This window comes from Pelobates fuscus, chromosome 4, assembly GCF_036172605.1.
Source record: "Pelobates fuscus isolate aPelFus1 chromosome 4, aPelFus1.pri, whole genome shotgun sequence".
Taxonomy (NCBI): Eukaryota; Metazoa; Chordata; class Amphibia; order Anura; family Pelobatidae; genus Pelobates; species Pelobates fuscus.
This window is the reverse complement of record NC_086320.1, coordinates 372817629-372842523: the sequence shown is the minus strand read 5'-3', so window position 1 is coordinate 372842523 and position 24895 is coordinate 372817629. Positions and strand designations below refer to the sequence as shown.

The following is a 24895-nucleotide window of genomic DNA, read 5'->3' as shown; positions in this document are numbered from 1 at the left end:
TGAATAGTTTAAATTTGTTTATCTGTCATGTAAGGTTCAGTTACATTTGTCATGATAGGTACCTTTTAACACACAGGTCTTTTTTAATTCCTTATTCAATGTTGTAAATTAAATTTGATAACTTAACCACCCCCTGACAGGTAAAGTAACATTGATTATATTGTCACAATGACAGCAAGTCATGTGCTGGAAACAGGCAAAATGGACTTTGACAAATGGTGATCACTAGATGACTGAGTCAGAGCACCTCCAAAATGGCAAGTCACGTGGGATGTTCCAGGTATTCAGTGGTTAGTATCTACCAAAAATAAGGAAGGACAACCCTCATTAGAGCATCACAGTTTGCAGAGTATGGAGCTTAATAACCGCACATCGTCAGAGTGCCCATGATGACCCTTGTCAACTACGGAAAAGCACCTTCACTGGAGACATGAATGACCTGGGCTATGGAGCAATGGAAGAAGGCTGACTGGTCTGCTGAATCATGTCAGGTGGATGGCCAAGTGTGTGTGCGTCATTTACTAGGGGAAGAAATGGCAGCAGAATGCTCTATGGGATGAAGGCAGGCTGGTGGAGGAAGTTTTATACTCTGGGCAATGTTTGTTTTTTTACATTAAAAGTTTATTGAAATTTTTACATGACAATAAAAGAGAGATACGCAAATAAAGCATCATCGATTTGGATAGACAAGAAGAGATTTTTGAATGGTCATTAAACATGGAACCAAAACTGTGCAGTATAGACCATAATGAAATGTGTAGAGAAAACCTTATGTGGAGTTATTGAATCACATGCGTATCAAAAGAAAAATTTGTGTTACACAAAACCATAATGAGACAAGAGAAGAGTGAAGAAGAAATTAGAGAATCCAGCAAAAGAAGCGCAGAAAAGCTTAAGCGAAAAAATAGGTACAAAGAGGAGAACATATGCAATGCAGCATTGGCTCTGGGCAGACGTGTGGATGTTACTTTGACATGTATCACAAACCTAGAGATTATTGCAGATCACTAAACCCTGTCATTAGTGTTGTCGCGAACCCGAAATTTTCGGTTCGCGAACGGCGAACGCGAACTTCCTCAAATGTTCGCGAACCGGCGAACCGCGCGAACCGCCATTGACTTCAATGGGCAGGCGAATTTTAAGCAGGCGCTTGCAGACAACTAACTGCTCTTCTATTACAGTGAAAAAAAATATTTCTTTAAAATCTAAAGCTTAACCAATTGTTAAAACAGATATGAGTGGTGGCACTGACTGTGCAAATGGGCAAGGCATCCAGCCTGACACAGAAGCTGGCAGGCAGGCAACTGCTCTTCTATTACAGTGAAAAAAAAATATTTCTTTTAAATCTAAAGCTTAAGCTATTGTAAAAACAGATATGAGTGGTGGCACTGACTGTGCAAATGGGCAAGGCATCCAACCTGACACAGAAGCTGGCAGGCAGGCAACTGCTCTTCTATTACAGTGAAAAAAAATTATTTCTTTTAAATCTAAAGCTTAACCTATTGTAAAAACAGATATGAGTGGTGGCACTGGGCAAGTGGGCACAGTATCCAATGTGAACCTCACACAGAAGCTGGCAGGCAGGCACCTGCAATTACATTACACAGGAAAAAAAAAAAGCAGCCTGATGTTATAGCCCTAAAAAGGGCTTTTTGGGGTGCTGTCCTAACAGCAGAGATCAGATAAGTCCTTCAGGATTGTAGTGGACACTGAATACCCTAGCCTAGCTATCAATTTCCCTATCTAATCAGCAGCAGCTAAACTTTCCCTCCTCTCACTAAGCATGCAGCTTCAGAATGAATCGAAAATGGATGCTGGGAGGGAGGTTGGAGGGTGTGGAAGGGAGGGAGTGCTGCTGATTGGCTGGAATGTGTCTGCTGACCGAAAGGCACAGGGTCAAAGTTTGCCCAATGATGACGAATAGGGGGCGGATCGAACTGCGCATGTGTCCGCCCGCCGCGGCGAACGCGAACACACTAAGTTCGCCGGGAACTGTTCGCCGGCGGACAGTTCAGTACATCACTACCTGTCATGGCAATGGTGTTCCCTGATGGTAGTGGCCTCTTTCAGCAGGATAATGCACCCTGACACACTGCAAAAATGTTTAGGAAAACAAGCAAATTATAAGTATACTCGTGTAAAGCTGTGTGCAATAAGTAAGTCTAACAAAACTTTCTTGTTTTTTGCTTCGCAAGTACTGCCAAGCCTCAATAGCAAACCAGTAACCAACCTCATGCTAATGAGTTGCATTGACAATGAACAGGGCTGCCATCAGAAATTTTGGGGCCCCTGACAAAGCACAAGGTCTGGGCCCCCCTCCGCCCCCTCCCACCCGGGCCCGCCCACGCCCTACCTAGTCCGCTGACAATGATGCGGGACTGAATGTGGTGTGTATAGTGGAAGTGAATTAGAATGTGTGTAATGGATGTAGTGTTTGTGTGTATTAGATACTGTTTGTGCAGTGAATGCAGAGTGTGTGTTTGTGTAGCGGATGCAGTGTGTATAGTGAACGCAGAGTGTGTTTGAGTAGTGGATGTAGTGTGTGTACAGTGATGTAGTGTGTGTTTGTGTAGTGGATGTAGTGTTTGTATGTACTAGATGAAATGTGTTTAGTGGATGCAGTGACTGTAGTGGATGTAGTGTGTGTATTAGACGCAGTGTCTGTGTATAGTGAATGCAGAGTGTTTTAATTTGTGGTGGATGTAGTGTGTGTACTGTGAATACAGGATGTTTGTGTAGTGGATGCTGTGTGTACAGTTAATGCAGAGTGTGTGTCAGTATAGTGAATCCAGAGTGTGTGCATAGTTTAGTGAATGCAGAGTGTGTGTTAGTGTGTAATGAATGCAGAGTGTGTCAGTGTAATGAATGTAGTGTGTGTGTTAGTGCAGTGAATGCAGAGTGTGTGCAAATGTGTAGTGAATGCAGAGTGTGTGCAAATGTGTAGTGAATGCAGAGTGTGTGCAAATGTGTAGTGAATGCAGAGTGTGTGTTAATGTGTAGTGAATGCAGAGGATGTGTTAGTGTGTAGCGGATGCAGAGTGTGTGTTAGTGTAGTGAATGCAGAGTGTTAATGTGTAGTGAATGCAGAGAGTGTTTGAGTAGTGGATGTAGTGTGTGTACAATGATGCAGTGTGTGTTTGTGTAGTGGATGTAGTGTTTGTATGTACTAGATGAAATGTGTTTAGTGGATGCAGTGTCTGTAGTGGATGTAGTGTGTGTATTAGACACAGTGTCTGTGTATAGTGAATGCAGAGTGTTTAAATTTGTGGTGGATGTAGTGTGTGTACTGTGAATACAGGATGTGTGTGTAGTGGATGCTGTGTGTACAGTTGATGCAGAGTGTATCTTAGTGTAGTGAATGCAGAGTGTGTGTTAGTATAGTGAATCCAGAGTGTGTGCATAGTTTAGTGAATGCAGAGTGTGTGTTAGTGTGTAATAAATGCAGAGTGTGTGTTAGGGTGTAGTGAATGCAGAGTGTGTCAGTGTAATTAATGTAGTGGGTGTGTAAATTTGTAGTGAATGCAGAGTGTGTGTTAATGTGTAGTGAATGCAGAGAGTGTGTTAATGTGTAGTGAATGCAGAGAGTGTGTTAGTATAGTGAATGCAGAGAGTGTGTTAATGTGTAGTGAATGCAGAGAGTGTGTTAATGTGTAGTGAATGCAGAGAGTGTGTTAGTGTGTAGCGGATGCAGAGTGTGTGTTAGTGTAGTGAATGCAGAGAGTGTGTTAGTGTGTAGCGGATGCAGAGTGTGTGTTAGTGTAGTGAATACAGAGTGTGTTAATGTGTAGCGAATGCAGAGTGTGTGTCAGTATAGTGGATGTGGTGAGTGTGTTAGTGTGTAGTGTATGCAGAGTGCATGTTGTATTAGTGAATGCAGTGTGTGTATTGTATTAGTGTATTAGTGTATGCACTGTGTGTGTTAGTGTATGCAGTGTGAGTGTTGTATTAGTGTATGCAGTGTGTGTGTTGTGTTAGTGTATGCAGAGTGTGTGTTGTGTTAGTGTATGCAGTGTGTGTGTGTTGTGTTAGTGTATGCAGTGTGTGTGTTGTGTCAGTGTATGCAGAGTGTGTGTTGTGTTAGTGTATGTGATGTGTGTTGTGTTAGTGTATGTGATGTGTGTTGTGTCAGTGTATGCAGTGTGTGTGTGTTGTGTTAGTGTATGTAGTGTGTGTGTTGTGTTAGTGTATGTAGTGTGTGTGTTGTGTTAGTGTATATAGTGTGTGTGTGTTGTGTCTGTGTATGCAGTGTGTGTGTGTTAGTGTGTGTGTTGTGTTAGTGTATGTAGTGTGTGTGTTGTGTCAGTGCATGTAGTGTGTGTGTGTTGTGTCAGTGTGTATGTAGTGTGTGTGTTGTGTCAGTGTATGTAGTGTGTGTGTGTGTGTGTTGTGTCAGTGCATGTAGTGTGTGTGTGTTGTGTCAGTGTGTATGTAGTGTGTGTGTGTGTGTGTGTTGTGTCAGTGTATGTAGTGTGCGTGTGTGTTGTGTCAGTGTATGTAGTGTGTGTGTGTTGTGCTAGTGTATGTAGTGTGTGTGTGTAGTGTCAGTGTATGTAGTGTGTGTGTGTGTGTTGTGTCAGTGTATGTAGTGTGTGTGTGTTATGTCAGTGTATGTAGTGTGTGTGTGTGTTGTGTTAGTGTATGTAGTGTGTGTGTGTTGTTTCAGTGTGTATGTAGTGTGTGTGTGTGTTGTGTCAGTGTATGTATTGTGTGTGTGTGTTGTGTCAGTGTATGTAGTGTGTGTGTAAATGTGCAATCTGGGGGAGGGAGAGGGGGAGGGGAAGGGCGAGGAAGGGGCATTTTAACATAATAAAAAAAATTGAATTAAATTGTTTCTCCCCCCTCCCTGCTTACCTTTGTCCATCCCTGGTGGTCCGGTGGGGGGCCCCCGGCTCCCTGTTACCGCAGAGGGGGCCCAGGCAGCACACTGCTTCTTCTCTTCTCTCCTCCAATAACTCTCGCGAGACCCGCGGAGCATTGCCATGGCAACCGGGTCTCGCGAGAGTTATTAGCAGAGAGGAGAAGAGAAGAGGCTGTGTGCTGCCTGGGCCCCCTCTGCGGTAACAGGGAAGCCGGGGGCCCGCAGCTGCACACATAGATAGCAATATTCGCTATCTATGTGTGCAGAGAGGGAAAGTGGGGCCCAGGACTGCCAGAGCAGTCCGGGCCCCCCAGGGCCGCCGGGCCCGTGACAACCGTCATGGTTGTCACCCCCTGATGGCGGCCCTGACAATGAAACAGCTGTCCATAAGTGGGTCCATAAGTGGTTCACTGGCTTTGCATCTTTTCCCAAGTTGTGTTTCAAAGCTGTTGTATACAGCAAACACAGACTCAAAGGAATCCATGTTTAAGATGGAATGAGGCAAAAATGTGATTCTTTGTTAAACTAATTTGCATATACCCACCCAGAATCCTTTGCAGTAGTAACATCACTGCAAATTTGAGATTTATGTGGGAAAAGCAAGACTTGACTGGTGTGCAGATCTTTGTTTAACATTGTATTAACTATCCACTGACTTCAGGTGGAAGGGGTTTTCAATCACAATTGTTTCCTCATCATAACTTTTTTTTTTTTTTTGCAAGACAGAATATAGAATTCTTGGCAGTATGTCCATACAGTTCCACTGACTAAAGCCATATAAAACATTTTTTTTTTGTACACGTGATTTAGTACCAGAGGACCTGAGGTTGGACTGTTTATCTCTCTGGCACCCATTTAGTTAATTCCATCATAATCCGATTTTAAGCAATTAATTCAGAAATAAAGGTGTAAATTATTTGATGAGAAAGACAAGTACACACAGAAGTAGCACATCAATAGCTCAATGCTGCGGGGCATTATCATCGCTGATTAGGAATAGCATTTGGCATTGGGAGATCCATCGACAGCAGGAAAAGAGAACGTTAATGATAGCTAAAACTTGTGTTTTTTTTTGCATTTTGCTTTTGTTGTTTGTTTTCATTTCTATGTAGAATGCAATTCAGTGATACTTTAGGGGCTGCATTGCATTTAATATAAAGGAATTATCTGTCAATACTTCTAAAGCTTAGAATGAAAGAGCAGAAAATCCTTAACGTAAAAAGGTTCTGTAATAAGAGTTTAGAAGGGAGAAAGCAATTTGTGATTTCTGTGGCTGTTGGCTTCCAGAATTACACTTACAATCTACATAAATATTGTGGTTTCACATATTTTGTAATAGCATATTTTTGATTTTCCAGAATTACTAGTGTTATTCTAATCCAAGTATTTTGATTATAAATCAAGGGAGTGCGTCATCCCTGTTTGTCTTAATCAATATTTATAAGCTTTAATTACATGCCAGATTCTAGTCTCCGTTTGTAATAGATATTTTTGACCATTTGCTTTGCACAGAAATCTAAAATTGTGTATTTTTGCGTGTCTTTCTGTCTGTCAGACTGTCTGTCTATATATCTACTATCTATTTGTCTGTCTATCTATCAATGCATCTAACTTTCGCTTTGTATCTCTATAAGTCTATCTATCTATCTCTCTATATATCTCTCTATCTCTCTATCTATCGATCGATCTGTCTGTCTATCTATCTATCTATCTATCTATCTATCCATACAGTATCTATCTATCTATCTCTCTCTATATCTCTCTATCTCTCTATCTATCGATCGATCTGTCTGTCTATCTATCTATCTATCTATCTATCCATACAGTATCTATCTATCTATCTCTCTCTATATCTCTCTATCTCTCTATCTATCTATCAATCTGTCTGTCTGTCTATCTATCTATCTATCGATCTGTCTATCTATCTATCTATCTATCTATCTATCTGTCTGTCTACCTATCTATCTACCAATCTACCAATCTATCGCTTTCTATCTCTATCCATCTGTCTGTCTACCTTGGTTTTTTTTTTAAAAGTCCATAGAACAATGAAAACATTTTATTCTGAAAAAACAATATAACTCAGTAATGGCTAGTGGGAGAGGGGACATTCTAAACCTGCATATGTATTGTTAGTGCAAGCAGTGCCTCATATCCATGTACCATGACAATATTTTGCACGCCAAGAAAATTACTTTAAAGTTTATTTACTAAACACTGGGTTGTCGGGAGCTGACAAACAAACAATTTCAAAATCAAGACCAAAAGAACAAAGCCGCAATCAATGAACTAAACTGAGATATCTCAGCCCTCCGATTTTGGCCTTAACCCCTTAAGGACACATGCCATGTGTGACATGTCATGATTCCCTTTTATTCCAGAAGTTTGGTCCTTAAAGGGTTAATTTGTTGACCCCCAAAAAATAGGTTCCTTGATTTAGATGTTGAGCCACACAATATACAGATTAAAATTGAGTTTAAGTGAAGTTAACACTAGTCTTACTTACTTACTAAATTAAAAAGTTTGTGTGTTATAGTTTGCATGCCCTTTTATAGAATATGCTAAATATCCTGTGAAATACATATTACAGAGACACATTGTTCCATGATCTAACTTGTTTATGTGCGAATTTCCTGCATGAATGATGGACACATACACAGAGTAATTCTGTCCATTTGGATTGTCACATGGTCAGGATGAAGGTTCCCATGCATGTCCAGTGAGATCTAGGTTGAAAATGTTATGGCCAGGCTCCGGTGGATTATCTTTAAATAAGAGAAAAATAAAAACAATAGAAATGTTGCTTGTTTTAACAGGATATCCCATACACCACAATTAATGAAAAATCTGAAGACGCTTGGGATCCTAATGAGATAACTCAGTGGATAGAGCGTCAGCTTCTTTATCTTAAAATTACAGATTGATTTTTTAGGTAAAGTCAACTGAACCTTTTAACCTTCTGAAGAATGTAGCCGTTTAGACTCGGGATGATGGTTAAGTAGTTTATGCAGTTATATGATAATACTTATAATTAGTCATATTACTATAAGATTAGCTTGCATTCTAAAAGATGTGATCAAGAAGGACAGAGAAGATACCCTACCATCAAGACTTTGCTTGTCCTTGTGCCTTTCACCTCCCTTTTCTTTTGTCATACAGTAGGTGTAATTAGGCTTGTGAACACACAGTTGTGGTTGTGATATAGAAATTAGGTACCACTTGTGCACGAGTAGTCTAGTGTTAGAAGTGAAGTCTGTAATCGAGTTAATGAACGCTGTTGTGACTGCTGTTCATGTGTAAGAAGATTCTGTTCATGCCAATGGCTGCAGATATCTCAGTCACTTCCTAAACAAAGTAGACGTTGCTGGTTGATGGTCATGCTATAAAATAATACATTTATTTTTAGGTAAATGTTTTTTTTTTTATTGTGTTTTTTTGTAATTTTGTTAATTAGGTACAAATGGGTTCTAAAACGTCCCAGTAATGTTCATATAAAGGGACACTCCGGGCACTAAGACAACTTTTACACATTTTACAAGTTTTGGCTTTATTTGAAATTTTAAAAATATATATATATTTTTTTTTATAGTTTGGGGAAATAAAAAACGATAAAAACAATCTGCATGTCCACCCAACCTCCTCTGTTCTTTCTCCCCAAATATAAAATCCTTCCTTCTTGCTGGTTCCTGTATTAGCATATATGATATTACAGCTCCCTCTCTGTGTTTTACCCCTACACTGCAGACAGAGTCTCAAACAACACAGCTCCACATCTCCTCAACATCTCACCAGGAAACACAGAAAAGGATTTCAGGAGTCGTAGTCCAGCTAACAGCTATTCAAAGTGAAATGTTCATAACTGAACTACAACTTCCAGAAATCATTGCCCTGCCCATAAACGCCTGTAGCACAGGGATTTATGGGATAAATCCTGCTCTTTCTAATGTGCCATAGAAAGTTATTGGATCCTTCTATTGGCTGGCGTTACCTTGTCTGGGCAGTGCTACCTGTTTAGAATGCAAAGAATGGAAATTTATGGCAAATACGGCAACTTGTTATTATAAGATGCATGATCTATATGCACATTATTGCAAAGATTGCTTCAGTTACAGCGTGGAGTGCTCCTATATTATTTATCCATAAAAAAACTTATACTTCCACCCACAACTGTGAGTGATGTGTGTGGCTGGCTGTGTGTGGTGTGTTGCTCTCTGTATGTGCATTGGCTCTGGAATATGTAGGGAGGCTGTTATACTTCCCACACTTTATAATACTTCTTAAAATTAAAATAAAAAGGTAAATACATATGCACTCCTGCCCCCCTGAGTTTGTGTTAATGAAGGAGGGTTAAGATCCCAATTATTCAGGGAAGTCACGGTTATGACCCCGCTTGCTGATAGTACAGTGAAGGTTGTGATCACAGTCCTTCTTTCAGGTGCTTCAGTGGAATCTCTGTTTTGGTGGTCCGGTGAGTAGAGCTTTTGGTCTGCAGCTCTACAGGCTGCAGAGCACAGTAAACAGTCTGCACCTGCTTGATGCACAGACCACATGCTCCCAAACAAATCTTACAGAATCCTAGACTGTTAGAAATTATACATAAAACATATATTGAAATAGCCATAGGTTTATAAATAATAATATAAAAAACAACTAAATAAGACATAATCTGTTAAGTCCATGTGCAAACAGCATTCACATATTAGTCTTAATGTAACTGCAGACAAACAATGATGTTAAAGAGTATCATATCTTGCCTGCCTCAGAATAAAACCAATTCAGCTGCCATACTTTTAGTGATGGCTGATTAAACGGTTAAGGATCAATGATGGTCTATGATGATCTAAGTTCTAATATCTTGTAGGAAATTTACAAAGTGATATTGAATGTTTCTCAGCAAGGTAACTGCCGCTGATGGGCCATTAGCAATGTCTAAGCAATCACAATCTTACTCTTCCTATACTAGCCTACACCAATTTCAGACACCAATTGTACCAGTATCCAATATGTGAAAAAGGCTCACTTAAACATTCAACGTGAGACGATCACAATCCCGTTGAAAAGAAGTAAAAGGCACTTCCAGAACCATCGACAATTTTAGAGAATTCAGCACCTCAACGGAATTGAGAAGAAATTGAAAACACTTTTCTAGCAATTATTCGATACAACTATTTTTTCAAAGTGTTAGGACATGAGCAGATGGAATAATGAACACCTCCCTTGACTTGATTATGTGTGCAAGCAACATAAAGAAATGATTCCTCATTAATAGATTAATTCCAATTAAAGAAACCTAGAACATAGAAACACCAATAACATAATAGTTGCACGGGTGTACATGGAAACTGGATTGTGGTCATTTTGGTAACTTTCACGTGATGCCAGTCAAGTCAGAAAATAGTATTAACCATTTAAGATACTAGATTGTAATGTAGGCTTTGGTTCCGTAAACATTCTATAAAGCTGATTGTGCTAAGTAAGAATTACTTTTCATATTGCTTTGCTCTCTCCTCCAGCTCTGCTTCACTCCTACTTGATATTTCCTGTCCTAATGTTTCTAATACCCCACCTCCTATAGACTGTAAGCTCATTTGAGCAGGGTCCTCTTCAACCTATTATTCCTGTAAGTTTTCTTGTAATTGTCTTATTTATTGTTACATCCCCCCCTCTCAAAATATTGTAAAGCGCTACGGAATCTGTTGGCGCTATATAAATGGCAATAATAATAATAATAATAATAATAATAATATTGTTACAAGGTCTCTAGTGAAGACAGCATAGTCATCAGTTCTTTAAATTGTTGACAGATATTTTTAAATATTGTTTCATTTGGTAGCCATTTTTGTGAGCCCACAGCTGTAGATTTATTCCGGCCTAACATTATGGAATATGATACATAGAGAGAATGACACATTTATTCACTAAACTCCAGGCTAGAGCAAATTGAAATCCAAAATGCAAAGCTAAGCTTCCAATAGTTATACTTTGACTATAGCTCTGATTGAAAATGTTTACAGATCAGATATTTTGGTCTCCAGTTGACCATAGTTTAGCCTCACGTCGGTTATTAACCTTCTGTCATAAATGAAGAATTTCTATTTGTAATTTTTAGATATGACTGAATAGCAGCCCATATATAAATGTATTTTGATGCCCTAAAGGGACGTGCTAGCAATGCATCTCACGTTTTAGTTAAATGTCAGATTAAGCCCTTTATTTCATTTTCATTGATAAAAGAATAATTTAGTAATGAATGAGCTATATTGCCTACTGTTTATTTCCCATAAAATGTATAATGATCATTATCAAACTGGTCTCATTAACATTTTTTTTTTTTTTTTGTCAATCTTTCTTTTATTAAGGCATGAAGAATGGGGTACAGAAGAAAAATTGGGGGAAACATTCAAGAGATTTACAGCGTAGGGTTGTTACATCAATCAGAGAGTAGATAATGTTTCCAGGATTGCGATGCCTCATTTTTTAAAAATTTTTGTTGTTAATCTTTAGCTTGAAAATACAGGCTATGGACCATAAGATCCGATTGGTAAGTCGCAGAATTATTACAACCAGACATCTGGAGAAACACGGTTAGACAGTATACGCTCAATTTAGGATTAACAGAACAAGCTTAACTTAAGTGGTACAAATTAAAGTAAAGATGTCAGGGTGATGATCCTCGCTTTAGTGTGTGTGTAACAGGTTATCTCTCGCTTTAGTGTATGTGTGACTGGTTATCTTTCGCTTTAGTGTGTGTGTGACTGGGTATATCTCGCTTTAGTGTGTGTGTGATAGGTCATTCCTCGCTTTAGTGTGTGTGTGACAGGTTATAAATTACATACATCTAGTTTGGAACTCCGAGAACTAGCTAGATAAGGAGGTATAAGTAATTAACACAGTAGGTTAACATGCTAAGTAACTATGACAAGCTAATATTCCACTGGGTCATGCAGTCAGCATCCTATCCTCCTCGCTAGCATAAAAAAGTGGCCTAAACAGTGAGTTGTAAAGCATAACATAAAAATAGAAAGGAGACATCAAATGAGAAAAAAAAAAAAAAAAAAAAAGAACCAGAAAAAACTATGACATTTGCGGATAAGAACCGTATGGGGCATCAGTTATGTCTAAAGTCCCGGTCAGCCTACCCCAGCAAGAGGTATACCACAGTCCCACTCTGTTGCTTTTGCGAGTCCTGGTCTTGGTCGCGGCATGCGTTCAGGGGGTACACCGTGTTGTGGTTGTGGGACGTTGTTGCGCTGACCCGGTGTTGCTGCCGTGTTGGGCCCTGTGCCTCGCCATCCCCGCTCCCGATTTGATGGCAAGGTGGTTCCCATCCGGTGAGCCTTCGGCTTGCCCGAGTGCCTCATGTTCGTCTGACGCCCCAACGAAGCTGTGCTTGCTTGGTTGTGTCTCTCAGTCAGGGTCTGTGTGCAGTGGCCGCTGGAGACAGGCCGGTATATTAAGTTTTGGCGGGTTCGCCATTCCGTCCGGGTGTTTCCTCTGGGTCCCATATTCCTGCCCCTCCGGCTCCGGGCCTTAATGAGAGCCCTCGCCTTGTGTCCATGGAGCCTCCCAATCTCGGTGGTTGGCTCGGGGGCCCGCGGGTTCTCCCTTTCCCGGGTGTCCCCACGGGTGTATGGACGGCTTGGAGCGAACTCCTGGTGGGTTCCCAGCCCAGAAAGGAGTCGGGCAGTCAGGACTGCAGTTTCGAACGCCCTCTTGGTGGGTGCTGCTGGTTTAATTCTCGGCTTGGTTTCGCAGGCTTTCCTCCGCTCTGGTGTTAGTAGGCCCAAGCTGCTCAGCTTCAGTTGCGGCTTGGCGGCCATGTTGGTAGCGCTGTGCTGGTTGCTCATGTGTCGCTCGCTTGTCTGTAACAAGGTAAGCGGTTGCAGTCTGGCCTCCAGCTTGCGCCAGAAATCATCGAAGATTGCATCCAACCTCTGTAGGGTCCCATGCTGTGGGTCTGTAGGCTTAGGGGGACGCGTGGCATCCGCCATGCTTGTTGCCGCTTCATGTTGTGTGCTTTTCAGTGCAGTCCCCCACCGCACCCTCTCTGGTCTCAGTTTGCCTCCCTGATGTGGACCGCGATCACCCCCGACGGTCCAGGGGGGGGAGTAACGGGGCTCCTGGTTGTTAAACATCGGAATCATGTGGCGCCGGACCGGGAGATCGGCCGCCTCTCCCGCTCTACGAGCGCCAGGCCTCATGTCAGAAGTCAGTCGGCCAGCCGGCCTCAGATTAGTTGCAGACCTCGGTGTCCTGTTAGTGCCCTTTTGTGGGTCAGGTAAGTCTAGTTGGGTTGCCAGGTTTGAGTTATTTAGGGCCAGAAACTACAGAATTTGCTCTATTGTCTGAGGAGCTCTGCAGTAGCACGTCTGCCTGCCATGCTGGTCAGGCCCCGCCCCCTCTGGTCTCATTAACATTTGATTTTTCTTTGAGGGGGGTTGTTATGTTTCAATACTATAAAGGCCATAATAAAAATGACCCCCTCGGCATGTATCGTGTTAAGGTTAAGTCACTAAACATTGAATTGCAGTAAAACAAATTGAGGGTTAGTTCATTTAGCAGAATTCTAAAGTTCCGCTAGAGTTGCAGCGTGACTGTCTTAGTCTTCATTTTTCAATACGGTTTTCAATTCAACTGCATTCCGTATTTAGTGAATAATCCCCAAAGGCAAAAACACTGTGGACTGCGCCAGCAATACATTAGAAAAGTAGGAAAAGTCCAAGTTCATGGCTGAAGAGGTACACAATTAATCAGTGAATGTAGATCAAATCTCTGTCAGTGTCTGTCGATCATGATCCTCATTCTAGCTCAGCCATTAAGCAAGTTCCCATGAGTATTTATACAAATCTCTGAGTATAAAAGATACATTTTCAGAATATCAGCTCAGTCAGCCTTATGATACACGAAGCACATTATAACCAGGGCGCTAAGTGTCACCTCCAGCATTTTGTGTATTGCAGTATGTGAATTACTGCACATCTATCGGAAACAGACCGGTCTGGAACTATTACAACTGTGTACAAAGTATGTAGTGTTACATGTATGGGAATCTCTCACTAGAAGGCTAAGCTACTTGAAAAACAAAACACTATGATGTACATACAACGATAGATATTAAAAATGTAAATATAATTCGTGATCTGAATAAACAGAAAGGTAAAGCATTGTCTTCTACAGACCTACAAATAGTTACAAATACAATAAACCATTTCTTGTCATAAAAATATCTGTTACCTGTTTAGCATTAACCTCCTGGTTTGTCGGTGAAAATGTCAAAGCCCAGAGTATTCACAATTGTCTTATGTAGTAAAGATAAGTCTCCAGACATTGTACGGCCCATTCCTCCATATTCCAGACAGCACACTCCTGACACAGACCTGCGACTGTCTGCCATTAAATACCCCAATTTACACCTCATCAATACCGCTGTATCTCGAGTAGGATTGAAGCAGATACACAGATACCTCAAGATAAGTTAGTATTTACAAAATCTACATCTTGTTAGAGTACAAAAAAGAGGAGACGTTTCTCTTTTAAGACTAAAAAAAAAAAGCACAAAAATTATTTGCCAGCATCTAGTGATATGTTTTAGTAATTTTGTTTTCGATGTATTACTAAGGTAAATAAGAAGCCATTTTATCTCATGGTCCATGTTTCTAGAACGAAACCGGTCACATTCAAGCTATTTTGTTTTATCCATTTTTCCTGCTTCCAACACATACAATTCTAGTGTTTGGAAACTGACAGTCTCTCTGGTGAAGCCGGGAAGACCATAGAGACAAGCTGTCCATTTCCAAACACTGTCTGACCCAAGCTGTATGTATATGGCTGAAGGATCCTGCCATATACTAAAGGGAGGGATGAGGCTTACTCTTTTTTTTTTTAATATATACGTTATTTAAAAAATCTATATCCTTTCAAACCTTGATAAAAGTATTATTATATTAAAAATAATTTGGAGGTGTCTGTTGTCCTTTCTAGAAAGATTGGTCATGAGGAAAAAATGGTTCCTTATTTAGCTTAGTAATAACTTAAAAACAAAATTAATAAAAACACATTGTTAGATGTTGGTAAATAGATTTTGTGTGTTTTTTATGCTTCATAGAGGAATAATGTATCTCTTTTTATTTGTACTGTAACAAGAACCAACGTCAACCAATCCTTTCATTTAATGAACACTTAATGCAGGGAATAATTTATTTAGAAAATGTTTTGCGATGTCCTAATTAACTAATTGGGTAGTATTAACTAATCCTGGAATTCAAGGCACTTTAACGGAAGGTTTCCCGTCCACTGGCTCTGGATTTGAATAACTCTCACACCTACAACGTTTGTGTGAGGCAGTGACGGTGCGGGCACTCTGGGAGACCTTTGTGTCTGTTTTCAATTACTCTTTTTGAGTTATTACCTGTTGGTTGTGTGCATTCAGTGGACAAAACCACCAGACATTAAATTATGCTGAACTGGAAACTGAATGACAGATTTTAGGCCCAGATAGCGAGTTTGGACAACTTCTTCATTTGAGCTTTAGTCATAGTTTGTCTGTTTTGCAATTCATTCCTCAGTTTACAACAAGTCGTTGTTTAGTTTAGTAAATCCTTATATATTTTTTTTTTTTTGTTAATTTCTCCTTCAGAAAGCAACTAAACTGATATCATCAAATGTGATTCTGAATGTCCAAATTTGGGTTTTATATTTGTTCTGTGTTTGATAAATGTCAAAATTCTATCCGTTTTGGGTGTTTTAGGAGTTTTTAAGCATTATATTTCTATAAGTTAGATAAATAAATTAAAATGCATAAATTGTGCTGGAACAGGTCCCAAAATGTTTATTCTAATGAAGCTTTGATTTATTTAGATTTACAACAATGTATTTACCTTTCTGCTTAAATAACGACCTCCTTTTACAATGTATCTATTTCACACATACACAGTGATAATATGATGCGTATTTTCATGCTCACACAGGGGACCACTTGCAGTTCTGTTTGCTGCCACTAGCAGGCAATAAACCGAGCAGGGGATAAGAACTTCTTAAGCCAATACTTTCAGAGTTAAGTGAGAGTTTAAGGTGAATTTTAAGTCAGTTTTATGCTCTCAGCTCAACTACTATGTCTTAAATGTGAAATTCACTTTGAATTCTCACGTTAGTGAAGAACCTTGTCTGTTTACTGATTGAAAATAGCAAATTAACCCTTTTTTGTTTGTGGCAGAGAAGTGAACTGTGATATATAAAGGATGCTAAAATAGCTGAATTAAAGATTGTGTCACAAAAGTATAATATGGCAAACTGGTGACCTGATAATTTTAGAAAATGTGATTTTTTTTTTACTGCCAATTTTTCATTAACCTGGTCTAGAAAGGATTAAAAAAAAAAAAAACAGGAACAAAACAATATGAATTAAAAACATTTAAAGGACATGGGTCATCAAATGTTCACTTATCTTAAAAAAAAAAAAAAAAAGTATTTATCTTTATATATTTTAGATCTTGAAAGTTCTAAGAAAATGTCACTTATTATCTGGTTGAGCGGCCGTGTTGGGTCAGACTCTATTGTTATCTGACCAGCAGTTGCTCAACTTAACTTGCTGGTTTACACAGCAGCAGTTGGTCAGATAACAGGAGAGTCTGACCCGACATGGTCGCTCAAGAGTTGTGCATTTTTGGGGGGCAGAATTGCTAATTGTTCTAATTTAAGCCAACAGGCCGTCAGCCAAAATAATTTTGATGCATGACATGGATGTAACGTCTCACACAGTGATAGACCGTGGTAGTTTGATTTGTGGAGCCAAAAAAAGAGATATGATGGATTGATGGGAAAAAAGATAACTGATTGTTAGGGGACAGTTTTCTAAGAAAAAACTAAATCAATACATCTCATTAAGTGTAATAAACTTTTAAAATACGAGAAGTGAAAATGTGATGCCCGTTGACAGAAGTGCTTTATTATCCTATATTTACATTACAGAAAGGGATGCAAAGGACTTACTTAGCAGCCCTGAAACACTGCATTTTTTAAATAGACATCAATGGGAAGGTCACTACAGAAAAAAGGAAATATATAGATATAAGCATGGTCAAATTTTTTTTTAAAAGCATACAGTAAAGCATGTACAGGAAAAAAAAACAATTATTAGAAAACCTATTTTGGTGACCGTTACCTCCTTGTTGTGATGACAGCCCAGCATTAAGTCTGTTCTGATGGCATTGGTAATTTGTAGTTTATTATGTGCTGGTTGGGTATTTATGAACATGTCATTTGGTAACGGTTAGGGGTATTGTTCATTAAGCTGCTCACTTTCCCAGTATAAAGCCCATCCTTCCTTCCTGTTGCTGTTTTCATTCATTACATCATTATACCCATTTTCCAGGGAATGGTTTAAAACTTTGCCTGTTTCAAAGAATTAAACTAAGCTGCTGTTTAATGTAAATGTTGATTAAATAATGCGACATAACTACATGCACACGCAATAAAGAAGCACACGAAACACAGTCAACAATTTGGCACACAATGCATTGTTCAGTTTTCAGACTTAAATAGTTTGACAGTGGACTGTCTCCTTAACCCTTTAAATTACGTTGATCCGAATCAGATCCTCCCCTTGTGACGGCACAGAATGTCCTGTTTATTTAGATATGACAACCTCCCTTAGCCTTGAATAGACTTGTGCATTTTTATAGTTTGGCTCAGCCGAACCACTTTTCTCATCAATAGAAAAAAAAAATTGTGACACCTTAATTTTCAGTCGATTGTCGGTTTGCCTTCAACAGAATTTCAGAATTGAGAGTCTGATTCAGAAACAAATCAGAACAAAGAGGGGCACAAAAATATTATGTATTACTGATAGGAGTATACTATATACATTTATAAATATATTGAAATATTGTTTTTACTGCTCCTCTCTATTGGTCACTTCTCACTTAATCTGTGAATAAAATAAACATGCATTGACTGTCAACTATCCACCAATCATCTCTTTTTCTTCCAATGGTGAAATTTAGAATCACAAAGCCAAACAAACGTGTATGGCATTGCGTCTTTCCATTGTTTTGTGATTCACGTACATTTAGGTTCAGAGTTCAGGAATTCGACCGATCACCCGACCCACATTACGATGAATCGTAGTTTGAACTGATACAAATCTCCAAGTCTAGCCTTGAAGACATTCATTGAGTGGGTCATACCATTTGGAATTGGAACCTGGACTAATGTAGTGACACCGCAGCCAGTTCAGCGTGGTTTTGCATGTCTTGGTGTGCCCAATAAACAGAATGTTTTTTGTAGATGTACGCTGCTGACAAAAACTTTTGAAAGTTACATTGCTTGTTATCCACCATTCACCAGAGCTCCTAATGCTTTTACTTCTATTCGACTTTCTCTCCTATCGTCCCCAGATGTGCCACCAAGATGGGTTAAAACAGTAAGTTTGGCCAACCTAAAAAAAAAAGTCCTGTTAAACCTACATTAATATTAACAATAATAACTTGCAATGTCTGATGGACCTGTGTTAATTTTTAGTTGTTTCCCTGTTTTTGCCACGTCTCTTGTCTCCCCGTCACCCGTCAATAAAACTCTAAAGATTACTGTATTTATTGTGAGATTCATTTTAAAAAGGCTTCTTTTTAAGTCATTTGCTTGCTGTGTGCACCCTTCTCCTTGCATTTGTAAAGTATATCTTGGCAATGAACAGGTTAATACTCCCATTCAAACAGAAATAGCTGGGGGGAAAAAAACCTGCTGGTTCCCGTGCGGCACTTTGCAATAGCTGACATGCCGGAGATTGTACTTTTGCAGCAAGTCAAGCTATCTCCCTGCTGTAGGACTGAGGGGTTAATTGTCGTATGTAGTACAGCCCATCTTCTCCCAGCAGCAGCACCAACCCTCCCTCCTTGGAAGTTATCTGCAGTATGTGTGCAGATTGTCAAGCCTCATGCATGAGCCACACACACACTCACACACACGCACACACAGTGCAGAGCCCAGCTCACTACAGAGCTAACAAGAGCCGTCAAGAAGTGAGAGGACAATACAAGGCAAGAGCTGCCTTGTGATTGGCTGCAAAGCTCAGCCTTATAGTCTATAGAACACCTGAGCGCTGCCAACAGCAGCTTCTCCTGTCAGAGCTGGATGTTGAGATATCAGTAATCCTCCCAACTAGCTGCCAGCGAGCTATCTCCCTCTTAATTATGATGGACAGCACCATTTTTGAGATCATCATAGATGAATTTGATGCCAACTGCAGTCTTTTGGATGCTTTTCAGGATGCTTTTTTCAACAACTCTTCTCCTTTCTTGGGATATGATGGTAGGACTCAGAGGGGCGTGTAAAGAAAGATCTGCTGGGGATATTTTAACTTCATTTTTTAACTTCCTCTTCTCTGCTTTTCTCTCCCTTTTTTGTTAAGGTTCCTACTGCAGTGCCACCATTGATCAGATTGGTACGTGTTGGCCGAGGAGCTTCGGTGGGGAACTGGTAGAAAGACCATGTCCCGATACCTTCAATGGGATTAAGTATAACACGACAAGTAAGTCCAAACGTGGAACTTTAAACAAATGTCCATGATCTACTACAGCATGTTCACCCATTCATCACATGTAACAACTCATAATGTAGCTCATTATTCATGTATTAATTACTTCAAGTTTAAAGTGCAGATAAACTCTTGTTCATGAATAACTTCCATTTTAACAGCTTTTAACAAAGTTGGTATTTCTGTAAAAATTGTACTGCACCTGGAGCCACGCTTATTAAGTCAAAAGTACTAGAGCAAGGTGCTAAATGTATGACAATCACCATGGAGAAAACAGAATGCCATTCAATATTTAGTTCTTTAAACCCATAAAAGGGTCGGTGCACTGATGATGAATATACCCCAATTTCTGACGTACATGTCAGTTCAGGATATTCCTAACCCATGATAACATCTAAAGCTAAACGAAGTCTGAGAACCCATTACCCCACTGCTTTTAGGATGGACTCTCATTGGTTTGTGCATGTACCAGGGGATTTACTAAGCAGTGATATGTAGGAGAGAGATTGTCATCAATTACAATTCCCGTATTATTGGATTGTTTTGCTAATTTATGAACACTTACTAGAAATAATGAAAGAAATTATTGCGGAGGCTGGCTACGAATAATAGGAATTTCAGTCCAAATCCAATGAGTGTGGTAATCTCTTTCATGGCAATAATGTTAAATAAGTATTGATGGAAAAACTACAGGTTCTGTCTTTGATCCATCCACTAAGTCTTACTTTCCTCTGTTTTGCACTGGGGGCTTATATACTAAAGTGCTGAAAAAACTAACCGGAAAAAAAAATCTCCAATTTGCTCATATTTCCTGCTCGGCCATCCTTACGTAAAATGTGTAAATCCCATGACTATCTCCTACATTTATGGATTTAGTGAAAACAATGATCATTGTGTGTAAAAGCTGAGTATGTTATTAATTATCAGATCCCATGCATTGGTCTCTCGTGATGTGTCTGTCTATATTAGTATTGACAGCTAATCGATGAGAGCTTTCCGTTTTTGTTTAGTGCTCGTTAGTAATTAGCCGTTTGAACTTGCTAATCTTGGCAATCGGAAGGTTAAAATGAATGAATGGATTTCCTGCTGGTGTATATCTGACTGATAAGTGGAAGCAGTTTTTTCTGAATAGAACGATCTAAAGCAGGTGCCCACAGGAGTTATGGGAAAATACTTTCCTTTATAACGAGTCTTTGACGATAATTAGCAATATTTCTTACACGGAAGCCTACCGGGATGGATGTGTTCGTCTGGAAAGAAACCTGCACATTGAGCGGCTGAGAGAGCTGAACGCTTTAATGATGCTAATTTAATAAACAAAGCTCTGATTTGCCGGTTCTGTTGCATAATGCAATATGCATTTTCATTACCTGACAGAAACAGATTGTAGGAATAACACATTATGGAGAGTTATGGAGAGATGGCAGGTCTCGACACCTGCAGCATTTGTTGCAAATATGTTAATAATAATTTTCTCTCGTTCAGGGAAACATTTTGCTCACTCAAAATTCCAGAGAAAAATCCAGACGACAGCTACAAAACACATTTTTTGAGACTTGACTTCAAGAACTTAAACTGTCACACAGAAAGTGCCCATATACGCTTCGAGCTTCTATCAGCCCATTCCAAACCCTCTTGATTAATATAACGTATAGTATAATAATATATATGTATAGTATAATAATATAACGTATAGTATAATAATATATGTGTATAGAATAACAATATAACGTATAGTGTAATAAAATATATGTATAGTATAATAATATAACGTATAGTGTAATAATATATATGTATAGTATAATAATATAACGTATAGTATAATATATATATGTATAGTAGTGATGTACCGAACGATTCGCTGGCGAATAGTTCCTGGCGAACATAGCGTGTTCGCGTTCGCCACGGCGGGCGCCCCCTATTCGTCATCATTGAGTAAACTTTCACCCTGTACCTCACAGTCAGCAGACACATTCCAGCCAATCAGCAGCAGACCCTCCCACCTCCTGGACAGCATTCATTTTAGATTCATTTGGAAGCTGCATACATTTTTTTTTTTTTTTTTTTTTATTTATCTTTTAAATTCTTTATTTTTGTAGTGCATGGAGGTATAACAAATGAGCATGTGGTACCCCAATGGCATTCCTCATGCTTTTCAAGTAACAATTGTAACAATAGGGTATATGTTAATACCCTAGTCTGCGCGGAGCCCTCCATGGGTGAAGATGGATAAAAACATTTTTTGCACTCTGATTTTTTATTTTATTTTTAAGGTCGATGGGTATGATGGCTTTTTATTTGGCCTTTTTTGGGGCAGAAAAATGAAGATTTTAGAAAAAAGAAGACGTTGAATAGTAAGTTGAATTTTACTTTATAGGGCAGTAATTTTATTCCCCCCTCAGTATTTTTTAGGGTGAGGGGGGTAGGTAGGGGCTTTTTTATTTGGGTGTGTGACTAGGGGCTTGGGGACCCCTAGTCACCTTTGATGGGGGAGGGGGGGATTTTCATTTAGGGCCCCCACCCGCCGCTCAGGGGTGGGGGCCGGGGGGGACAGTAGGTCCCCCCCTCGTATTGTAACTTAGGACCCCCACCCGCCGCTCAGGGGCGGGGGCGGGGGCTGGGGGGAGGACAGTAGGTCCCCCCCATTATTCTTTTATAGGGCCCCCACCTGCAGCTCAGGAGCCATGTTACTCTGTATATAGAGAGAGCCATGTTTACACTGTATAGAGAGGGAGCCATGTTACTCTGTATATAGAGAGGAGCCATGTTTACACTGTATATAGAGGGAGCCATGTTACACTGTATATAGAGAGGAGCCATGTTTACACGGTATATAGAGGGGAGCCATGTTACTCTGTATATAGAGTGAGCCATGTTATTCTGTATATAGACGGAGCCATGTTTACATGGTATATAGAGGGAAGCCATTTTACTATGTATATAGAGAGGAGCCATGTTTACACTGTATATAGAGGGATCCATGTTACTCTGTATATAGAGGGAGCCATGTTACTCTGTATATAGAGGGAGCCATGTTACACTGTATATAGAGGGGAGCCATGTTACACTGTATATAGAGGGAGCCATGTTTACACGGTATATAGAGGGAAGCCATGTTACTCTGTATATAGAGGGAGCCATGTTACTCTGTATATAGAGGCAGTGGCGTACTAAGGGGGGGCGGTGGGGGTGGTCCGTCCCGGGTACCACTCACTAGGGGGGTGCCCGGGGCGAACTTTCGCAGGGGCGGCGAAATGCCGCCCTGTGTCTTGTGTAAAGGGACCGGCCACTAATAAGACTATCTACCCGAGTTTCCCATCCAGCAGCAGGGTCCTCTGTTCTCGCGATCCGCGAGAGCGTTGCCGTGGGTTGCCATAGCAACGCTCTCGCGGATCGTGAGAACAGAGGACCCTGCTGCTGCTGGATGGGAAACTCGGGTAGATAGTCTTATTAACGAGCATGGAGAATACTGGGCCCCTCTAAACTGCCCAGTGATGCTGTGCCACCGGACCACCAGTCGAGGAGGATGGGAGGGACAGGTAAGTGGCAGCACTTATTCCACACAACATACACACTGCATCTGCATACACTCTACACACACTCTACACACACTGCATAAACTGCATACACTCTACACACACTGCATACACTCTACACACATTCTACATACACTGCGTACACACTGCATACACACTGCATACACTCTACACACACTGCATACACTCTACACACACTACATACACACTACACACACTACATACACTGCACACACACTGCATACACTGCACACACACTGCATACACACTATACACACACTGCATACACTCTACACACACTGCATATACTCTACACACACTATACACACTCTACACACACTATACACACTCTACAGACACTGCAGACACTGCACACACACTGCATACACTGCACACACACTGCATACACTGCACACACTGCATACACTGCACACACTATACACACATTGCATACACTCTACACACACTGCATACACTCTACACACACTATACACACTCTACAGACACTGCATACACTCTACACACACTGCAAACACTGCACACACACTGCACACACTCTACACACACTGTACACACTATGCACACACTGCATACACTATGCACACACTATACACACACACTACACACACTGCATACACACTGCACACAATATACACACACTACACACACTGCATACACACTGCACACACTATACACACACTATACACACACTGCACTAACTATACACACACTGCACACACTATACACACACTGCATACACCCTATACACATACTGCATACACACTATACACACACTGCATACACACTATATACACACTATACACATACTGCACACACTATACACATACTGCACACACTATACACATACTGCACACACTATACACACATTATACACACAATATACACACACACTGTACACACAATATACACACACTGTACACACTATACACACACTGTACACACACTGCATACACTATGGACACAATATACACACACACTACACACACTGCATACACACTGCACACAATATACACACACTACACACACTGCACACACTATACACACTGCACACACTATACACACACTGCACACACTACATGCACTACACACACTGCATACACTGCATACACTATGCACACACTCACTATACACACACTGCATACACTATGCACACACTGCACACTCTATACACACACTGCACACACTATACACACACTGCATACACTTTATACACTATACACACACTGCATACACATACATTTAAAAAAAAATTGCAGTTGTTTTTTACATTTCAAAGTTGGGGAGGGGGTGCCAAATAAAGGATCCGCCCCGGGTGCCAAATGCTCCAGTTATGCCCCTGTATAGAGGGGAGCCATGTTACTCTGTCTATAGAGAGGAGCCATGTTTACACTGTATATAGAGGGAGCCATGTTACTCTGTATATAGAGAGGAGCCATGTTTACACTGTATATAGAGGGGAGCCCTGCAGGGAATAAATGGGGTGGGGGATAGAGGGCAGAGAATAACTGGGATAGAGAGCAGGAGACAATCAGTAGGATAAAGTGCAGAGAATAACTGGGGCATAGAGTGCAGGGCATAACTGGGAGAATAGGGTGAAGGGAATAACCAGGAGGATAGAGTGTAGGAATAAGTGAGGGTGGGGGATAGAGGGCACGGACTAATCAGTAGGATAGGGTGCAGGGAGTGACTGGGAGGATAGAGTGCAGAGAATGACCAGGAGGATAGAGTGTAGGGAATAAGTGAGGGTGGGGGATAGAGGGCAGGGAATAATCAGTAGGATAGGGTGCAGGGAGTGACTGGGAGGATAGAGTGCAGAGAATGACCAGGAGGATAGAGTGTAGGGAATAAGTGAGGGTGGGGGATAGAGGGCAGGGAATAATCAGTAGGATAGGGTGCAGGGAGTGACTGGGAGGATAGAGTGCAGAGAATGACCAGGAGGATAGAGTGTAG

The 24895-nt window shown here is 40.4% G+C and overlaps 1 protein-coding gene across 2 annotated transcripts in view; it reads left to right on the top strand.

The window, feature by feature from the left end:
• CRHR2 (corticotropin releasing hormone receptor 2) overlaps positions 1-24895 on the top strand; it is a 303929-nt gene that overhangs the window by 163584 nt on the left and 115450 nt on the right. Inside the window, exons 1-2 of one of the 2 annotated variants that reach the window (XM_063452733.1) lie at positions 18886-19162; positions 19263-19382. In XM_063452733.1, coding sequence (XP_063308803.1) covers positions 19045-19162; positions 19263-19382 — 238 coding nt within the window. In that variant the 5' untranslated portion in view covers positions 18886-19044. Of the gene's footprint in view, positions 1-18885; positions 19163-19262; positions 19383-24895 lie in introns of those variants that run through there. The other variant, XM_063452732.1, reaches the window with a different exon arrangement.